The sequence below is a fragment of the Cyanistes caeruleus genome, chromosome 19 (assembly GCF_971803275.1).
Source record: "Cyanistes caeruleus chromosome 19, bCyaCae1.hap1.1, whole genome shotgun sequence".
Lineage (NCBI taxonomy): Eukaryota > Metazoa > Chordata > Aves > Passeriformes > Paridae > Cyanistes > Cyanistes caeruleus.
In genome coordinates this window covers 8,306,348-8,325,497 of record NC_141719.1, presented here as the reverse complement: position 1 = coordinate 8,325,497, position 19,150 = coordinate 8,306,348, and the positions used below count along the sequence as shown (strand labels likewise).

Here is a 19,150-nt window from a genome sequence, read left to right as displayed (position 1 = left end):
GCCGTAGGTGTGTTTGAGTGTGCGCTGCCACGTGTGTGAGACACTTTGGGGATCTGTGCAGGAGTGTAGGGATTGCAAGGAACAGGGGTGGGAATGGCCGGGGAGCAGGACCCGACCGCGTTCCAGCCCTGCTATCCCGATACAACATTCCCACAGTGGTGCCAAAAGGACTGCTGTAGCTGTGACAGGGCAGGAGGTGTTTGTGAGGTGTCCCTGCCCACCGGAGCTCGGTGATCTTTGCCAAGTGCACTGGGAATGTGGAGTACCACCTGTAATTGTATCCCTGGGAGGCTCCTGGGCTGCCTTCGTGTTTCCTGTGGGAGCAGCGCTGCCCTGAGGGATGAACTGGAGCCCGAGAAGATGCAAATTGCAGATGAGGAGGCTTTTCTTTCGCTGTGTGTGACTGACTTGCTCTGGTACCTGTCTGTAGTTCCCAGCCCTGGTTTCTCTGCAGCTCCTCACCCACCTGACCAGCTTTTGCACTAACTCACAGTCAACTTCTGTTCTACAATGGTCTGGGATTTACCTGATTTATGGATAAGCTCCTTTTGGGTTTAACCTCACACCTTGCTATGCAAGAACCTCCTCCGTTATTTTTCTTAAAAAGGATGTTGCTACTGACCACCCTTTCTTACACTTCCAGCTCAGGTGTTCAGGTTCTTCTGGGGGGATTTTATCTACTAAAAACCCGTGTGTTTTTGTACATACAAATGTTGTCATTTAACCTATCTGTGAAAATTACTAATTGTTCAGTGTGGAAACAATAATCCATTTATGCTTCTGAAAGTCAAAGAAGAGTAGTTGCATTTAGGTTATGTTGTCCTTTGACGTTTTAAAAAAATGCTGCATATTGTAAGCATTGTGTTTTAATGGGACAAGAAAAAAAATCTCACCTTTAACAGCACTGGGACATATCCTGCATCTCATCCCAACTTCTCAGCATTTCTGTACTATTTATTCATACCTAAATCCATATTGACATGATTTAAACCTTTCCTACCTGTAGGCAATAGATTACTGTTTTTAACAAATTGTGGCAAACTGAAGAGTACTTTTTTGTACCTTATAGGACACATCATCCTAGACAAATAAAGTAATGTGTTTGACATGGATTCGGTGGTGTTTCTAATGAAACATTGATAATGTTATTTGATATAGGTCTTGGCTTTGCCAAATCCTATGTAACTGTGAATCAGGTTGATTAGGGAAATAATCTGTACATGCAATTGAATGCTGCTGATTTTTCACCCAAGCCAAACCATTCTGTGATTCTATGAGAGCCTGTTTCAGTGTGTTCAGTTGCCATTGGGCAGGTCAGGCTACTTCTCTGGATTTAGTAGTGGTGATGTTTTATAGTTAAATGGTGTTACAGAAAATAGATCACTTGTAATTAATCCCCACCTGCCATCAAGCATAAAGTTCACAAGGTTTGTGATCTCTGCTCAGTCCTTGTCCTCTTTGTATTTTATAAATTACTGCAACAGTTGTTTCAAAACGGTCATATGTTGAAAGATAATGGTATGTCAGCTGTGCCAGCTTGATTTTCCTTTTCTGTCTCTTCAATTTTGAAGCAATTATCCTCAATTTAGTTCATGCAGAAGTTAATGAAGATTTAAAGTACAGTAAGAAGTTGGGCTTACCCAAAAGGCTCAAATAAACCCCTGGACAGATGGGATGAGAACAGTTGCTCCTTTACACCCAGATTTCTGTGAGGTGGTGGCAGAATTTTCCATACTTATCCTGCTGGAAAGGAAATTACTGACTGTGAGGTACCAAAATTGCCATGACAGCTGTTGAATGTGAGTACCATCCAGTTCCCAGTGTGGTTATTGCTGGGAGGGTTTTGGAATAGAAAGTGCAAGACTGGAAATCCTCTCAATCGAGCAATTGTTGTTCAGGAGGTGTGTTTAGTATGTGATGAGCCTGGTTACAACAGCCCTGCTCCTGCTCCAGCCCAGTCTCAGTGCAGCTGTGGCAGACAGGGATTTGTTGCTCAGCTACTGTGGGAACATTTTAAGGAGGGACTTTCCAATCAAGAAGGGAAAGGTAAGAGGATTTAGTAACAGAGGAAGAGAACATGGGATAAATGACTTTTCAGGCTCCCAGAGCAACATCTGTATCCCAGCGTTTTGTGTCAGTTACAGCCACTGAGCTCAGGATTGGGATGTCCTTATCATTTATGTCCTGTGCTTATCTCTTCCCAGACATGTTGGGTTTGTCCCCACACTTCCCTGGCTTGGAGCAGGATAGCTCTGGGCAGGGTATGCCTGGAGGAGTTGCTGCTTAGTCTCTGGACTTCCCCTGAAAATAGAAACAAAGAAACTCGAGATGTACATGTAACCCTTCCTCCTTCTGTCCCTCCCAGTCACTCCAGAGCTTTGATACTTTGCCAGAACAGTCCTTCTGCCAATTCAAAACCCCCTCAGATTTTCTCAGGAAAATTCCATCAATCCATGCTGTTCTCCATGCAAAGTCTTTCACATACCGAAAGCGAGACATGGTATTTTTTAGGTAGATTCATGCTATGAGTAAATTTCTGTACTCCAGTGAGAGCCTTTTGGGTGCCAAATACGGGATGTTTGCTGTTGGTATTGGCTCCATATCAAGAAATACTTGATGCAGCATAGCCCGTCCCATCCCCTGCTCCGTGGCTTTCCAGTGGCACTAAATGAAGCTGCAGACTGTGACAAGTACAGTGTGTCAGAACTACCTCCTTGCAAAAAAGAAAATGCATCTCTAGAAGCCACTGTTTCCTGCAGCAGGTCACATCACATCACTGTGTATGTGGGGTTTTAAGCTGTATTGCATTTTTTACATTTCTTGATATAAATATGTATCAAATCCTCAGGCAGGTTGTTGCACAAGGAGATGCCTTTGTGCAATATCATTACATAAGCTTTTTGGGTCTTTCAGAACCCAGAGGACAGTGCAAGCAGAACCTCATGAGCATTTTATTAGTTTCTTTTACAGATTTATTATCTGCGAATACTGACCAGGAACAACAAACATCTCAATTTCACCACATTAAAGGTATTAAAATACTGTCTTTTTGATTTAAAAAGTAACTTTACTCTTGTGCAAGTACAAGCTTGGCAATATTTCTCCTGGGGAATGGCATTCAGCACAGCTCTCGGATGAAGTGCCCAGGCACACCCAGTGTGTGCAGTCCATGCTCATTTTGCATTCCCTGCGCTGTCACTTGTAAATGCAACTGGCCATTTATGTTTTGCAGTTCTTGATTTGCTTTCAGTCAGTGTGTTCATATACTCAAATTATTACACTCTATTCTGTATGCTTTGTGTGAACATCCAGCTCTGCTGGAATAATGGTGTAATTTTCAAAAATACCATGGACATGGTTGAGGAGACAAAAATAATACAAATGGTACTCAGTGGTGTTGGTTTCTCTGAAATCAAATGCATGTGATACTTTAGGCAGAACTGTGAAAGCACAGTGAACATCCTGTGTAGATAAAGTTGTGGCATCATATAAACTGTTTAAGGTAAAGGGTTCAAAGTGCAGTTTTTGTCTACTGAGGATGAAGCTGCCAGAATTTTGCATTACACTTACTACAGATTATTTGGGGCACACTGCAGCAGGGGAAGCAACACTAACCTGTGGCTCTGAAAGCAGCTGGAGCAAATTCAGGGCCAGTTAACATTCCCTAGACTGACTTCTGTGCTGAACCTCACCAAGGGTGCCTGCTCGAGGCACCCAGTGTTCGCTAAAGCACAAAAGCAGGTGTTGGATTGCAGTTCCAGACGAGAGCACTGCCCACAGCCAGGTGTGTTCTGGGGGTGGATCCTGCTGCTCCCACATCCTGGACGGAGCCCTCAGAGCCTTATGGACACTTGGAGCGTGCTGCCCTCACCCTGAGATCCCTTTTCCTGTTGAATCTCCTCACATAGCTGCTGCTGCTCCCGACCCAGCCGTCCCCTGGCCGCAGCCGCCCGCCCAGGGCCGGCAGCAGCTCGGCGGGCACCTGCCGGCGCTTGTGGTAGATGTGCCCCATCACGATGTACCTGCTGCCTGCAACAACAAAAACAAAACAAACAGGGCTGCTGAGCCACAGGGAATGAATGGGAGATCACTCTGAGGGCACCAGGGTTGGGAACAGACATGAAGTTGTGCCTGTGGAAACATCCTGAACATGGGGCTTCCACAGCAGCACCCTGAGCTCCGCTGGCACCTGGAGGTGGTGCTGGCATGAAATAATGATTTCCTGTCTGGAGAAATGCTGGTATTTGATAAACTTGCACTTAAAAGGAAAACTGAATGACTTACAAAGACACCAGCTTAAGCTCTTGCTTGTATTGTTTTAGGAATCTTGAAAACTTGACATCATTTTGGAACTGGACAGAACTAAGAAAGGGCTACGCTGGTACCTGACTTTCTCATGCAGTTGGTTCTCTTATGAAAGTTTTCAGAAACTTGGATGGAAAAAAAGGCCTCAACTTTGAGTGAATACTTTTCTTCCAAATTTTCCCAACAACCCAGGCTAAGCCTATTAAACTAAGACAGACTAAGATTGCAGTGCATGCAGAGGAATAGCAGAATGGATTTAGCTGGAATGATTTACCAAGTTTAAAGTCTGGGCATGGTTTACTGCAGTTTAAAGTATCCACAACCAGGATGTGAACTCGGAAGAAGGCGGCGTCCGGAGTGACATAGAGGCGACTCATCTTGTACAATCCATCACTGTCTACCAAGAGGGTAATCCACTGGACTCCATTCCCCAGGCTTTCCAGGTTATAAACAATTCCATTCACTGCTGTTTTAAGGGAGAGGGAAAAACAGGATCAGATTTTATATCGTGGCAATTTTCAGGGTATGTGTGAAGGCTGTCATTTAAAATGCTGTAAAGGAAGTGTCAGCAGGAATCCTTTGGCTCAGGAGTGGGCAGTAGGAATTGCTTCAAATAATCACATTTGGTGAAGTCATTGCCTGAAGTTTTGTTGCTTTGCAAACCTTCTGTTTTACAGGTTTGAGATATTTTTTAGTGAAGAAAGCAATGATTTAGTACCATTTTCTATCCTGATATATAAAAAGTGCACACTGCACTATTTACCTAACAAAGTAAAATTTTGAAATTTAAAACTTCTCAATGAGGTACAAAACCAAGCTGGTTATGAAACACTTTGGCTTTTGAAATAAAAGGCCCTTGTCATACCAAGAGACAACAGCACCAAGTAGGTTGTGTTGGGAACTCAATCACTTCATGCTGTTCTCCCAGTTTCTGGATCTGGCAAGTGCTGAGCTGAGTACAGGGATGGGAAAACAGCACCATGTTAGTGGGGCTACTGCACCTGGTGTTACACCTGTCTCAGGAGAACTCTGAGCCAGTCATTTAATTCTTTTATCTGCACTATAAATGTAAAAAAAGAAAAAGCACTCTGATCGCTGCCATGGAACCTTGGCTCATCTGTTGCTCAGACTTTTTCCTACCTGTTCTTTCAATTTAGGAGCAGAGCTGTTGGTTAAGGGCTAAAACACACAGAAGTCAGGTTGCTGTGAAGCCCACATTGGACAGGAATGTGTGAGAGTGGTAAAAACCAAAGCAGGACAGCATTTGTAGAAGGCACTTCCTGACTTCTCCATTTAGAGAAAACAGATGTCTCTTAACGTGTTTATGTTCTACAAATGGAAACATCTGTTACCACTGGGTTTGTATTTTCTTTATCTCTTAAAATACTGTGAGAAAAAATTGGTATCTGTTTCACAACTCTGTAAGCACAAGGCAGGATTTCAGTCAGAAAATGCTTGTCCTTAAGCAGTCTGTACAATAATACCAGGCTGTTTCATGTCACCTTTAGTTACATCAATGTGAACACAAGGACTAAAGACACTGAATCCAAAGGAACTTCAAGAAGAACCCTCTCTAGAGACAGGATCACAGTCTTATTGTTTGGTTCACCATTTTATTTTCATTTCAAACTTCAGTCCCCCAAATCAAACTTGCTCTAAATAGGAAGAGATAAATAACCCAGCTGCAGTGTTTAATCTGAGAGTATCTAAAACAATTGGTCTTTCCAGTTCCATTGACCAGTCTCAAGGACACTGTTCCTCCAGGGGAAACAGAAGAAAGGACAGTACTAGCCCAAGGTGTAGGGAAAAGGCAATGTGTGTTTATGAAGAGATGTGTTGGGTCCCTTTCAAATACGTGGTAATTATTTCACATACTTTCTTGTATCTTAATCACAGTATTTTAAAAGTAGAAGTGCAGTATCAGTGCCAAGTGGACAGAAAGTGCTCTGTCCCTGTGAGTTGAGGGGGACACCACCTACCAAACTCGCTGGCGCAGAAAGCCTCCACTTCATCCTGCTCCTTCCTGCACTCTGTCAGACACATCTTCTCCTTGTCACCATCTACAACAGGAGCACAGCCTGAGGGACAGCAACGGGCCCTTTGGGGATCTCTCAGCCCATTGTGCCCCCGCCTTTGGGAAGCTCTGGGCAGCCTGTCCCTTACCTTTCCTCAGCACGCCCAGGTACATCGAGCCGGGCGCCCAGCGGTTAGTGACCCAGGAGGGTTTGGGGATGCTCGTGAAGGGATCGGGGTGTTTGTGGAGGATTGCCTTCCCCGCTCGGTTGAGGCGGTGCAGCGTGTTAGGATCGTTTGACACCCCTGTTGCAGAGTCTGGAGAAGGGTGAGCTCGCAGCAGGGCCGTCACCTTTGTGTGGGCGGGCGCGGTGCGCAGGCCGCGGGCCCAGACGCTGTTGGCAGCCTGGGCCCGCCGCCGCTCCGTGTGGGGCCTGTTGGCCTGGCCGGCGTCCCTCGGGCCGGGAGCAGCGCCCTGGGCCGGGCTGTCCAGGACCAGGACCCCTCCGTGCTGCCCGAGGTGCTTCCTCAGCCCTGTGCTGTTTTCCAGGGAAGGCTCCGCGCGTTTCTTCTTGTCGGAGGCGAGGGAGGGGATTCCCGGGGGCCTTGGCCGCTGAGGGTGGGCGGGAGGCATTCCCTGGAGCCGGCCTTCCCCGGGGTTCCCGCTGGCACTGCCCGTGCCCTGCGCTGGAGCTTTCACCTGAACAGCAGCAGCAGCTGCTGAGCTAAAAACGTCTTTGCTGAGAGCCTGGCCGGGTTTCTCAGCATAGGGCAGGGATCCTACATGCAAAAAAAAAAAAAAAAAAGAGAGAAAACCGGTGGTTTAAGTCTTTTATTCCAAGTGCTTTAGAATGGGAGTATTTGAGGCTCTAATCCATAAGTGAGGTCTTCAACAATAAGGCAAAAAAATTAATAAATAGCTCAATATATGAAGCACAGTAAAGCTCCTCATTCCTCTACTCAGATATTGAAGTTCCAGTACAGGGAATGCAGCTGTGTGAGCAAAACAGGAGATTTGCATTTTTACTTTATTATTGTTGCAAATTAAAAACAAACCCTTTTCTCAAACCTCTGAATCTCCAGGGAACATCTGAGAAAACAAGATTTCACGTTGCCATTTGGGATGCTTGTTTAAAAGACCATGACAGCAGAACTATTTGGTTTTCCCATCCATGGGATGCCTGTTGACAGTGTCATCCAAACTCTTCAGCAGCTTTGGAAAGGTCTTTATCCACAGTTTTGGGTCTATGACTTGAGCATATAGTAGCAGTAATTAGGCTAGTGCTGCTGAGTAACAATTATTCCAAGGCTTTGCTTCATTTAAGAGGGCAAGGGTTGAGAAAGAGAAGAAGTGAAAAGTGAAGGAAAAAAATAATGGCACTGTTCACACAAGCTGGTCAGTCACCTACACTTTCATTTATACCTTCACTTTGACCTCTTGAACCTCACAAAGCAAAATGACCAAAATGTTTAGCCTGGCAGGAGAGTAATTTCCCCTGGCAATCCATTTTCCTTTTCCTTTAGCCCTTCCCTGCATGTGTGGAGTGAGCCAGCAGAGTTTTCACACAGCTCACCCACACACAGCCTCTGTCTGCTGTTCACGGCCGTGGTTATTCTGTGTAGGAGGCTGATCCCGGTTCCTTGTGTGAAAAGAGAGATTTGACATACACAGATGAACAATATCCTGGTTTATCTCCTATAACTGACTCAACTGCTGACCTTGCCACTTCTCCCCCTGTGCTCTCACCAGCTGCTGTCATGGGAAAGATTCTCTGATATTTGGGCTGGCCACATGTAAAGTCAAAAGAATGTCCATGGAGAGAGGGGTGGAAGAAGTCCAAGCTGCTGAAAGCAGCAGGCAAGGGGGGTTTGGAGATGGTTCAGTGTGGAGCTGTGCCCTCTTGAACAGGTGTCTCAGACTTGGGTGTGTAAATAAACTCTTCTAGCACTTTTATCACGCCTTCTCAGTCACGGATTTTATCAATAAATAGTTCATTTTTCTCTACTTAATCTGTTCAGGACCTTGAGGTTCTTCCTCCTGCACCAGCATATTCCTGTCTCGTTGTTGCAACCTAAGAAATATTACTGTAACATAACCAAATCCCAGTGGAACAGATGTAAATGCTATTTCTGTTCTGTCAGTGAGGCACTAAAACCCAAATAAATCCACTCAGAACAGCTTGCTGCAGGCACACAGGGCACACTGAACATATTAAAGTCAGTCAGACACCTGGAGTTACAGGTGAAGGAGACTAAAAGAGAAAGGTCACATAAAAATTATAAAAATCCCAGATGCAGAGCAAATCCAACTTCACCTGCCACTGGTGGCTGGCAGGACAGAGCAACAGCTCCCTGCCTGCTTCTGCCAGGTGCCCTTAATTTTTCTCAATGCTGGCAAATAAAATATTGCAATTTACATTCCCATCCCACAAACACGTTGAAATGTTTCTTTTTTGAGCCCTTATTTGCTGAAAAGACTGGGGGGCTGCTCGGGCAAGGGTTTGTAGGAATGTCTTCAGCCGCCCCTGATTCCCAAGGCAGACGTGCCCCAGCCCCACTCCGAAGGTAGCAGACTTACCAGAAGATGATCTAATGACAAAACAGAGGAGCCAGAACACTCGAGTTGTCATTTTGAAGTAAAGATTTTCCAGACTCAAAATGAACTGGAGTCTTTTATGCCCTTCCCCTGATTCATGCTAATGAGAGGCAGCCTGAGGGGAAACGGGAATCACTCGCTGGACAACCCACTGGAGCAAGACCAAGCTGCTGCCTCCACCAGCCCTGCCTGGGAGGAATGTGCTCCTTCCCATCGGGAACAACCCCCTGGCTGCATCACCTGTGTCCTGGCAATAACACACCCACACACAGTTTTGGCAGCAGATTTTTATTTGGGGGACAGTCTTGCCCTTCTATGGCACTCTGTAGGGGAAAAAATCATAGGGAACGAGCCTGGTTTTCCTGGCTATGGAGAACTGTGTTCTGGAAGGGAACTGGGAGATTCTGGAACACACCAGAACCCTGGGATGCAGGGTCTGGAAAGGATGTGCATGACAATGGAACATATCTGGAGATTTCTGGCCACCTTCAGTGATACAGCTGCTAATCTCCTCTTTTAGTTTCAGGAACCAGTTTCAGTGATTCTTTTCAGACTGAAAAATGCAGTAGTGACTGTCCAGTCCAAGGGAAAGCTCTGCTGATCCCACACAGCTTTATTTTTAAATCTCTCTTAGCCATCATGAAGAACTCTGCAAATTTTCACACAGCAAGCCAACCCTGATTTGGATTACTGAATTAAGAAGACTTATTTCTAAGTGACCTTATTGCTACACAAGATTTCCATCGTGACAGTTTAACTCACCAGCTGCTGCCGGGTGCTGTGGAAGCTGTTCTTGACTTTAAGGGACAATCAACAACTTAAAAACTCCATAAAGGCACTGAAAGGCTCCTGAAACCCACTCCTGACAGAAAATCTAACCTTCAGCAATGCCTGTGGCATGGGATTCAGTGTTGCTTAGTTTAACCAGTTTGTTTTGTCCTGCTTGAATTAAGCATTTAAATAGATTCCCAAAAGCTCAGGGCTTTGTCTCCAGCAGTGATGGGTGAAGATACATTGACACACAAATGACATTTCACCACATCTGTTAATCAAGGAGTTACATTTCTACTGCAGCACTAACTAATCCTTGTTTTCCTCTGTTATTTGAAACATTTTAATTCCAGAACTATCCCAAGATATCTATTACAGGAATAGGAATGTAAACTGAGGATGAGGGAGAGGAGGGCTCCTACACTGCTTTGGTGACCAGCAGGTACCTGCAGCAAGCAGGAAAAGCTGGAGTGTGAGTGCTTGGATGGATGGATGGATGGATGGATGGATGGATGGATGGATGGATGGATGGATGATGGATGATGGATGGATGGGTGGATGGATGGATGGGTGGATGGACATGTGAGCATCCCACAGATTTGTATTCCAAGGATTCTTCTGTTGAATTAGATGGTGGTCCAATTCAGCCTTCATTCATGTATGGCTGTGTCTGCACTGTTTCCCCAGACTTTACCTGGACAGGATCTCCATTAACAGCACAGTAGTGCTGCTTGGAGTATTCCCAGCATTCCAGCAGCCCCGGGATGCTCAGCAGTGGAGATGGAAAAGCTTTCTCAGTGGACCTGGGCAAAACAGTGACCGACAGCGCCGTGGCCACCTCCGGGCCCAGGTGTTCCCGGCTGTGGCTCTCCCTGAGATCCCGAGAGGTGAGCAGGACCCACTAGCAGGATCTCCGCATGAAGGGCGGAGAGGGAGGCAGCCCCAGGCCGGACGCGATGCCGGGGCAGCGAAGGGACTCGGAGGCCAAGCCCGGGGCGGCTGCGGGTAAAAGAGTCGGGGGTGCCGTGCCGGGCGAGGGGTGGCCTTGCGGAGCCACCCGCGGCAACGCCACAAAACAAACAGGGCGCGACCCAGATGGGACTCGAACCCACAATCCCCAGCTCCGGAGGCTGATGCCTTATCCATTAGGCCACTGGGTCACCCAGCGGAGTTTGCGCGCTCCGCCTAGCAAGAGCTCCGCCCGGCCGGTACCGGCTCCGCCCCCCCGCGGGCCGTCACGTTCTCCCCGCTCGCGGCGGGCAGGCCCCGCCCCTCCCTCCTCTCACTCCATTGGTCGAGATGCCCCCGGGCCCCGCTCCTCAGCGCGTGCCCGCGGCTCCGCCCGAGCCTCAGAGCGGGTTCCCGCCCTCGGCGCGAGCGCGTCCCTGTCAGACCCGCGCGCGGCCGCTTGAGGGGACCTGCCCGGGGCCGCCGCACTGTCCCGGGGACCCCCGGGCACCGCCCGCCCTCCTCTGCCCCATAACCTCACCCGCAGCTTGGCCGCTGTCCTGCCCCAACTGCCCAGTCTCCCTCTACCTCTCTGTCGCTTAATTCTGCTGGCAAGAGCCTTCGGAGCTGTCACCTCCCTCACAGCCCACATCACCTCGGGGATCTCAGGCACTGCCAGCCCTCTCCCTGCCGTCAACACCCATCCCTGCGCACCGATTTCACTGCTCCAGACCATGCACTGCCAGCGATTCATGGCCCAATGGAATTGCTTCGTGCCAACCCTCCGATCCTTCAGGAGCAGGTGTTTTACCTCTATTTCTACTTTAGAACTGCCTTTTTTTTCTGTATACTACTCTTAAGCTTCCATTTGTTAGTAATGTGCTTTCTCTTCTCTTGGCTTCCCTGCTCTTGTTTTTGTGGGTGTTTTTGACAAAGCTCAGCACAGTACAAAGTAAGGCCCAAAATCAGCAATATGAGATGTCACTGGTAATTCCTCCTCCTCAGCAAACATCCTCCACACTTGTGTGCACCTACAGATTGGTGTAAGTAGTTTAGTGTGATGGCTTAGCACACAGACATATCAATGTGCATACCTGACACTTCTCTGTTGTACCTTTATAGGTATCTCAATATGTCAGAGTTGCTGTCAGAGCTGTGTTTTCCCTATAGTTATATGGTTTGACTTATATCTCCTGTGAAAATCAGTGGTCTTTTGTATTCAATCCCTCATGAGCAGGCCAAACCCATTGGAAACAATCCCATCCCTTTTCAGGCCATGCCACAGGGGCAGGAATCCTTTTCTTTTCTTATTCTGTATGATTTAGTTTTCATCTGCCCTGATGACTGTAGAACTGCTTTCAACTGCAATCTCATATTCCCTTTTCTTTGCATTTCTGCGCACCACATTTCTAGGACACAATAAGTGAGGCATAGAGCCATCGAATCATGGAATCACAAAATTGTTTGTGTTGGAAGGGACCTTAAAGCTGGCCCAGTTCCACCCCCTGCCACAGGCAGAGACACCTTCCACTGTCCCAGGTTGCTTGGAGCCCCATCCAGCCTGCCCTTGGACGCTTCCAGGGATGGGGCAGCCACAGCTTCTCCGGGAACCAATGCCACGGCCTCACCACCCTTCCGCTAAAGAATTTTTTCCCAATATCCCATCTCAACCCATTCGGTTTGAAGCCATTCCCCCTCGTCCTGTGGGTCACCCTTGTCCCAGGGGAAGCCTGCGGTGCCCTGCTAATTACTGAGGCAGAATCTGTGCTCTGCATGAGGGAATGGGTGTTTCTGCCACAAATCGCTCAAAGCGACACCGCGCCATGGATACAATTCCCTCATTCCAATCCCCCTCTCTCGTCCCGGGATATCACCGAGCCCGGCCCCTTGCACTACAGCTCCCGGCGTGCCCCGCGCGGGTAATGCCAGCAAGCCTCTGTGGGGCGGCGCGGAGCACGCCGGGAGCTGTAGTACCGGGCCTTGTGAATACATCACGTCCGACAGGCTCTTCCGGGAGGGTGTTTCCCGTCATCGTGAGCGGGGGCTGCTTTCAAACCGGCCAATCAGGAGGCTGCTTTGGCTCGAACGGGCCAATGGCAGGGCGCGGTCGCGGGAAATTTAAATGCCGCGTGGGGCAGTCGTGGGCAGTGGCAGCGTGTGGTAGCAGCGGAGCGACCGGCGGCGTTCCCCGGCCGAGGTGCGGGGATGGGATCGGGAGCTGGGTCTGGGGCGGTGGGGACGCGGCCCCTGCGCTGCCCTTTTGGAAAGGGCTGTGCTCTGCCTGCAGTCCCTGCTGGGGCCTCTCTCTGGAGCCTCCCGCGTCTCCGCTGGCTGCTCTGGGGCTGACAGGGTTGGTGTAGCCTAGCGCGGGTTGTCGCTCCGGCGGGGCTGTGGCCGAAGCGAAGCCAGTTCTTGTGCAGTGGGTCACGCTAGGGGTGGTGAGGTTTTCTTCGTTACCGCTGTAGCCGTTGTTATGTGCCGCTGGCTGCACCCGCATGGCAAACGCCCCTACGGGGACCTTCCCAGTGCGAGAGCTCGCTGTTCTCGTCCAAAAAGGTCGGGGTGGGGCTGAGTGGGATCCTGTGCAGCACAGGTATGTGGCAGTGAAAATAATATTTAACAGCGTGTGTGTTGTCTGTGGAAAGGAAAATCTATCTTGCTCTTGAAAATAATAACTAATAGTATTTGGTTAAAAGTTTTAAAATTGTGTGACTGTGTCTTCTGCTTTTGTGTTGATTCTAGAGCTTGTTGTAACATCTGCCTGTTTAAAGAGACAGCTGTTAATCAAGTCAGATGTTGTAGAATTAATACAAGCAAGTGCTTCTCATTCTTGAGTGTGGGCCCAATTTTTAAGATTTAACTTTTGTGGAGTAAACTTGCTGTTTCTTTGTTCTTTTTTCAGGCTTGTTTTTATCTGTCCCGCTCAAAAATCTAACAAGCAAAATGTCTACTAATGAGAATGCCAATACACCATCAGCTCGATTGAACAGATTCAAGAACAAAGGAAAGGACAGCACAGTGAGTGCTCTGGTGCAATTAGTACTTTAGCCAGCTATTGCCTCTTTAAATTTAAGTTTCGAAAGCCAAGAACTTACTCTGAGTATTTATCCTCCAGGAAATGAGAAGGCGGCGAATTGAAGTCAATGTGGAGCTGAGAAAAGCTAAGAAAGATGATCAGATGCTTAAAAGAAGAAATGTGAGCACTTTACCAGATGATGCTACTTCCCCCCTTCAGGAAAACAGAGGCAACCAGGTAAGTGGGCACTCAGAAGAGACATGTTTGAAGTGCATTACAGTCCTGTAGCCAGGCCAGCATGAATCCCTCCTCCAAGGTGCAGGACAGCACTACTACATCTGCATTAGCAGCTCAGGCCTGTGTTATCACCTCTAATGGATGCCACTCTTACACACAACTGGCTGCAGCTACATTTTAAGTCTAGTGTAACTGATACGAAGCACTTAACTTACTGGTTAAAAAAACTTTCAGCAGTTGAGATAACTGTAGGTGAAGCTGACGAGGTTTTGAAATATCACATTTGAAGTATCACACCACTAGTGGTGGCAGTAAGGGAAGCAGCTGTAAATTTGGGCCTATCCATGGTATTGTGTAAGAGCTCTTTGTGGTCAGGAATACACATGACTCTCCCACTGAAGCACTCATGTAATATTTTCTTGTACAGGTTTTGGCACACTGGTCAGTTGAAGAAATAGTCAAAGGAGTTAATAGTAATAATATGGAGCTTCAGCTACAGGCTACTCAAGCTGCCAGGTAAGCAGTTCAGAGGATACCAACTCAGCTGTGCAAGCCAATAACTAGGCAAGGTGAGAGAATTGATTTATGAGCCTAAGTGGCTGCTTATGTCTTTCTTATCAGGCAGGATTTCAACAACCACCATCATACATACAATGTTGAGGTACCCATAACTTAGGCATAATTTATAGAAACCATGTGGCTTTTAAGTATTTAAAGTGCCTGAATATTAGTATATAATATAGTATAGTATATAGTAGGAAGAAGTAATTTTCTCTAGTACAAATTTAACAGTAGTCACCTTATATTCGAAGGAGTAATTCTAGTTAACTCTTTGTTATAGCAAAGTAAGGTACCTTTTAAACTTCATTAACACTTAGGTCTGATATGTATGAGTGTGGTGATCCACCTTAGAATAATGTGAACAGAAAGATGACTGGGGTTTAAACTCTCACAAATTTTTCCTCTTTCCAAATCTAAAGCATCCTTTAATAAGCTTGCACATTGCTGCAATGCTGCTTCTGGCAGTTATTAACCTCTCCCTGCTGAGAAGCCTCTAGCAGTTCAGATGTGTTATGACTCCTGCAGGTCTGCTTTACTTCAGAGTCTGAACAGAACCTCTCACATAGTGAAGGCATGCCAAACCCAGTGTTAACAGAGGCCTAGGAAGCCAGTGTTCAGCTTGTCTGCATTTCTCTTTCATGCTATGTTGTGTTGCCTTTTCTGAATGCTAAAACAATGCTAAACTCTTTCATATGGTGTTTTTAAGACTTGAATTTGTTGTTCAGAGTTCTGCAGGCAAAAATAATGCTTCCTGTTTGCCTTGCTCCTTAGGAAACTCCTCTCAAGAGAGAAGCAACCCCCAATAGACAATATAATTCGGGCTGGTTTGATCCCGAAGTTTGTCTCGTTCCTGGGCAGAGCAGACTGCAGTCCCATCCAGTTTGAATCTGCCTGGGCACTCACCAACATTGCCTCTGGCACATCAGAGCAAACCAGGGCAGTGGTGGAAGGAGGAGCAATTCCAGCCTTCATTTCCCTGCTGGCCTCTCCACACACTCACATCAGTGAGCAGGCTGTGTGGGCCTTGGGGAATATTGCAGGTATGTCCATGGGCTGCACAGCTCTAGTTCAGACCTGTGCCCTTGTCTGAGGTGGGAGGACATCACTCCTGCTGTGCCATGCCCTGTGCTGAGCTGCTTGGGAGCTCTGCCCCAATGGCTTTCCAGTTATGACATGCCCTGCATTGCAGAGCAAACTGCAGGAAACCCTTTGTCTTTAGACCTTGCAATGCCTGGCACAACCTGTGGGTTGTATTGTGGGCACTGCTTCCAGATTTCAGCTCAGGTTTGATGGATCTCTAACCATGCTACAACACAAACCTTTTTCAGACATCTCAGTTTTTTTGTGACTCAGCAATGAGCTCTGCTCTGTGTGTTGACTAAAAGGGGGAAGGCACAAAGGAAGCAGTGACTCAAATGTGATGGTCAATATTCCTTGCTCTGAAACAGCTGCTTGCTGATAAGTATAGTGGTACACTGAAGCTTCTTAAGCTTCTCTCAGGATTACTTGATATGCCAGTGTTGGATCCAGTCTTTAAAAAGTGGTCAAAATAAATAATATAGTTGTCAACCTGCTACAAGTTAAATATTGTACCTGCTGTATTAGAGTTTCCAATGGCCATGCCTTACAGAACAGTGAATCTTCACACATAAAATTGTTTAAAAGCCTTTTTTTATTGTGGTTTTCTCAAAGTTTGTCCTTAGAGTTTTAAACTCAAATATAATAAATATTATAAATATAATATTTGTTATATCTTGCAATAGGATTCTCAGTCAATCATTCAGCTGATGATTATAATCCATTTCAAGTCCCATATTGTGGAGAAAGCTCTGTTCTAGTGTGGGGCTTAGATTTGTTTCAAAAGAAACACATAAGACCCTGCATGGTTATGAACTCTTATGAAAAGCTGTATAGAAAACATACTACATTACCTCTTCTTCCAAGAAAAAAGGTGAAGCTCAGTGGCTTGATTGAACATGCTTGTCATGTGACTTAACCATGGCAGTAGTCCTTTTGTCCTCCTGTTTCTTCTTAATTTATCCAGCCCTTCTTAAGGAGTAGAGGAATTAATCCTCTTAACACACAGTGGTTCTGTGTACACGTGTCCCTTTCTTTCTGGTCGTCACCTGGCTTTTTTTCTTGTTTTTTTTCCAGGGGATGGCTCTGCCTACAGAGACCTGGTTATTAAATATGGTGCAATCGAGCCACTGCTGAGTCTCCTGGCTGTTCCTGACCTCTCTTCCCTGGCTGTAAGTGTGCAGAGAGATTCAAGTTACAATTACTGAGTAGAACCTAGCTAAGCTATTGCTAACCATTTATTTCCACCATTGCAGTCTGGATATTTACGCAATGTTACGTGGACCCTCTCAAACCTGTGTCGCAATAAGAATCCTGCACCTCCCATAGATGCCATCCAGCAGATCCTTCCAACCCTCGTCCGGCTCCTGCACCACGATGACCCTGAAGTGTTGGCAGACACATGCTGGGCAATTTCCTACCTCACAGACGGTTCCAATGACAGGATAGAAGTTGTTGTGAAAACTGGATTGGTGCCACAGCTTGTGAGACTCTTAGGATACAGTGAACTGCCAATAATGGTAAGTGGTTGGATGTTGCAGGCTGCTGTTGCTTGATTTGAATCATGGCTAGAACTGCAGTTAGGTAGAAGTAGTCCATGAAACTAAATGGCTCTTTTCATACATGAGTCAGGTGCCTGTTCTAATTTTTGTGAAGTGAGACATCAGTTTCTCTCCTACCTGGGTGCTGTGCCACACGAGACAGACTGCTGCTGGTAATGACTAACAAGCTTCTTTATATAATCATTGTATTTACCTTACAGGCCAGCACAACAGTCAACATTCACTCAAGCTTGCCTTTAAATTGCTGTTGCAGAGCCAAATTCTAGGGACAGTGTTCACAAGTGTGAACACTATAATTAGAGCATAATAAAACTGCATTAGTATTTAGCAGGTAGTTTCCCTAAGCTCTGTCATGGGTGGTTGTTTGCAGACTGGCCTTGAAAGGTGTGCAGTCTCTGTATGCACACATTAGCATCTGCCTGTGGAATGCTAACAAGGAGCCCAAACCCCATTGTATATAGCAGGTCATGCTGTTAACTGGGAAGGTTAGAGTGGATGGCCATCAAGTATAGCTGTGTTTGCTATAATCTAATCTGGTTTTGAACAACTTTTCTAGAGTATTCTATTCATCTTTGTTTCAGACTCCTTCATTAAGAGCCATAGGAAATATTGTCACTGGTACTGATGAGCAAACACAGATTGTTATTGACTCAGGAGCACTGGCTGTCTTTCCAAGTCTCCTTTCTCATCATAAAAACAACATTCAGAAAGAAGCAGCCTGGACAATGTCCAACATCACTGCTGGGCGTCAGGATCAGATCCAGCGAGTTGTAGACCACGGTCTTGTGCCTTATCTCATTGGTATTCTGAGGAAGGTAAACAAAGCCTATATTTACTATGCTGAGCCTTTTCCTATTACTATTCTGTGTTCAAACACTCTGCTTTTACCTTCACAGGGGGATTTCAAATCTCAGAAGGAAGCTGTGTGGGCTGTGACAAACTATACGAGTGGTGGAACAATTGACCAGATTGTGTACCTTGTTCAGGCTGGTGTTCTTGAACCCCTACTGAATCTTCTCTCAACTAAAGACAGCAAAACTGTACTTGTTATTCTGGATGCAGTTTCCAACATTTTCTTGGTATGTGGATGCAGTATACTTGATTATTGTCTGTGTTGTTGCTAATGGCTCTCCAGTAGCTGCTGGCATATATCTTTCCTGAGGTTATTCCATGCTTTTCTGTTGCAGGCTGCTGAGAAGATTAATGAGACTGAAAAGCTTTGCCTCATGATTGAAGAGTGTGGGGGTCTAGACAGAATTGAAGCTCTCCAGTCACATGAAAATGAACAAGTGTACAGAGCCTCATCCACCATTATTGAGAAATATTTCTCAGCAGAAGTAAGTGGCTTCAGGGGGTCTTTTCTACTTTTTTTCTATTCCAGCACTGACTACTAGATTAAAATGCTACTGCTATTTCAACATTCTTCTTTTCTTTCCTTCTAGGAGGAGGAAGACCAAAATGTTGTACCAGACTCAACTGCTGACAGCTACACTTTCCAAATCCAGGACAGTACCCCAAATTCTTTTAACTTCTAGATCTTGCACATTCTGCAACCACCTACAAGTGGTTTAGCAGGCACAAATGACTGCCACCTCTTTGTCTTAATAGAGTTCCTCTTGCCTTTACTGGTTTTTGTGTCCTGTAGCACTTTGTCCAACTGAAACATACTTGAACTGTTCAAATTCATATATGTCTGTGAATTTCTAAATGTAAACCTCATTCTTTGAGATACACTTGTAAATACTTCCTGTTTCTGTCCTTTTCTGGGGAAAGAATGCATGTGAGCAACTTGGGCCTCTCACAAAGCATTGAGCCACTGCTCTGCAGGCTCCCCCATAACCTCTTACCTTCTACATGGCCTGTTGAAGTAATAAATACTGAACAGGCTTTTAAGGGAAGACTTACTTGAAGCTCAATAAAGTGTTATCAGTACATAAAGTTGAACTGTGTCAACTTGCTCTCTTAAAAGCTGACTGATGGGGTAAGTAAACTTAGTTAAAAAATGGATAATGGCATTAAGCAGGTCTAAACCATGAGAGACTCAATGCTGAAGAGGTGGATTTA

The 19,150-nt window shown here is 46.2% G+C and overlaps 2 protein-coding genes and 1 non-coding gene across 6 annotated transcripts; 1 reads left to right on the top strand and 2 right to left on the bottom strand.

Moving 5' to 3' along the window:
• Window positions 1–2,949: 2,949 nt before the first annotated feature.
• On the bottom strand, window positions 2,950–9,135 carry C19H17orf58 (chromosome 19 C17orf58 homolog). 2 transcript variants are annotated; one of them, XM_023938813.2, is made up of 5 exons: window positions 8,897–9,135; window positions 6,469–7,098; window positions 6,285–6,365; window positions 4,580–4,771; window positions 2,950–4,029 (listed from the first exon to the last, which is right to left on the bottom strand). In XM_023938813.2, exons 1-5 carry the CDS (start codon window positions 8,946–8,948, stop codon window positions 3,842–3,844), a joined length of 1,143 nt encoding a protein of 380 aa, XP_023794581.2. In that variant the 5' UTR covers window positions 8,949–9,135; the 3' UTR covers window positions 2,950–3,841. The 2 variants fall into 2 exon arrangements, with proteins under 2 accessions (XP_023794581.2, XP_086713626.1); XM_086857500.1 differs by having other exon boundaries at window positions 6,469–8,390; window positions 8,897–9,116.
• A 1,637-nt stretch (window positions 9,136–10,772) lies between these two features.
• Window positions 10,773–10,845, bottom strand: TRNAR-CCG (transfer RNA arginine (anticodon CCG)). The gene has a single exon. It is a non-coding gene; the product is annotated as a tRNA-Arg (tRNA).
• Window positions 10,846–10,852: 7 nt separating this feature from the next.
• On the top strand, window positions 10,853–19,024 carry KPNA2 (karyopherin subunit alpha 2). 3 transcript variants are annotated; one of them, XM_023938798.2, is made up of 11 exons: window positions 10,853–11,435; window positions 13,536–13,651; window positions 13,749–13,886; window positions 14,314–14,402; window positions 15,219–15,487; window positions 16,602–16,696; window positions 16,781–17,044; window positions 17,668–17,901; window positions 17,983–18,165; window positions 18,274–18,423; window positions 18,529–19,024. In XM_023938798.2, exons 2-11 carry the CDS (start codon window positions 13,577–13,579, stop codon window positions 18,619–18,621), a joined length of 1,590 nt encoding a protein of 529 aa, XP_023794566.2. In that variant the 5' UTR covers window positions 10,853–11,435; window positions 13,536–13,576; the 3' UTR covers window positions 18,622–19,024. The 3 variants fall into 3 exon arrangements, with proteins under 3 accessions (XP_023794566.2, XP_023794567.2, XP_023794565.2); XM_023938799.2 differs by having other exon boundaries at window positions 11,032–12,830; XM_023938797.2 differs by lacking the exon at window positions 10,853–11,435 and adding an exon at window positions 12,775–13,226.
• Window positions 19,025–19,150: the final 126 nt, after the last annotated feature.

Bases quoted from the DNA above. Each gene is read 5' to 3' on its own strand.
- KPNA2 (XM_023938798.2), top strand. From the start codon at position 13,577: ATGTCTACTAATGAGAATGCCAATACACCATCAGCTCGATTGAACAGA. The intron at 13,887-14,313 runs GTAAGTGGGCAC...TTTCTTGTACAG, and splicing joins AGGAAAACAGAGGCAACCAG to GTTTTGGCACACTGGTCAGT. The intron at 18,424-18,528 runs GTAAGTGGCTTC...CTTTCCTTCTAG, and splicing joins AGAAATATTTCTCAGCAGAA to GAGGAGGAAGACCAAAATGT.
- C19H17orf58 (XM_023938813.2), bottom strand. From the start codon at position 8,948: ATGACAACTCGAGTGTTCTGGCTCCTCTGTTTTGTCATTAGATCATCT. The intron at 6,366-6,468 runs GTAAGGGACAGG...CTCCTGTTGTAG, and splicing joins CCTGGGCGTGCTGAGGAAAG to ATGGTGACAAGGAGAAGATG. The intron at 4,030-4,579 runs GTAAATCATTCC...TTGTTGTTGCAG, and splicing joins ATGCCCAGACTTTAAACTTG to GCAGCAGGTACATCGTGATG.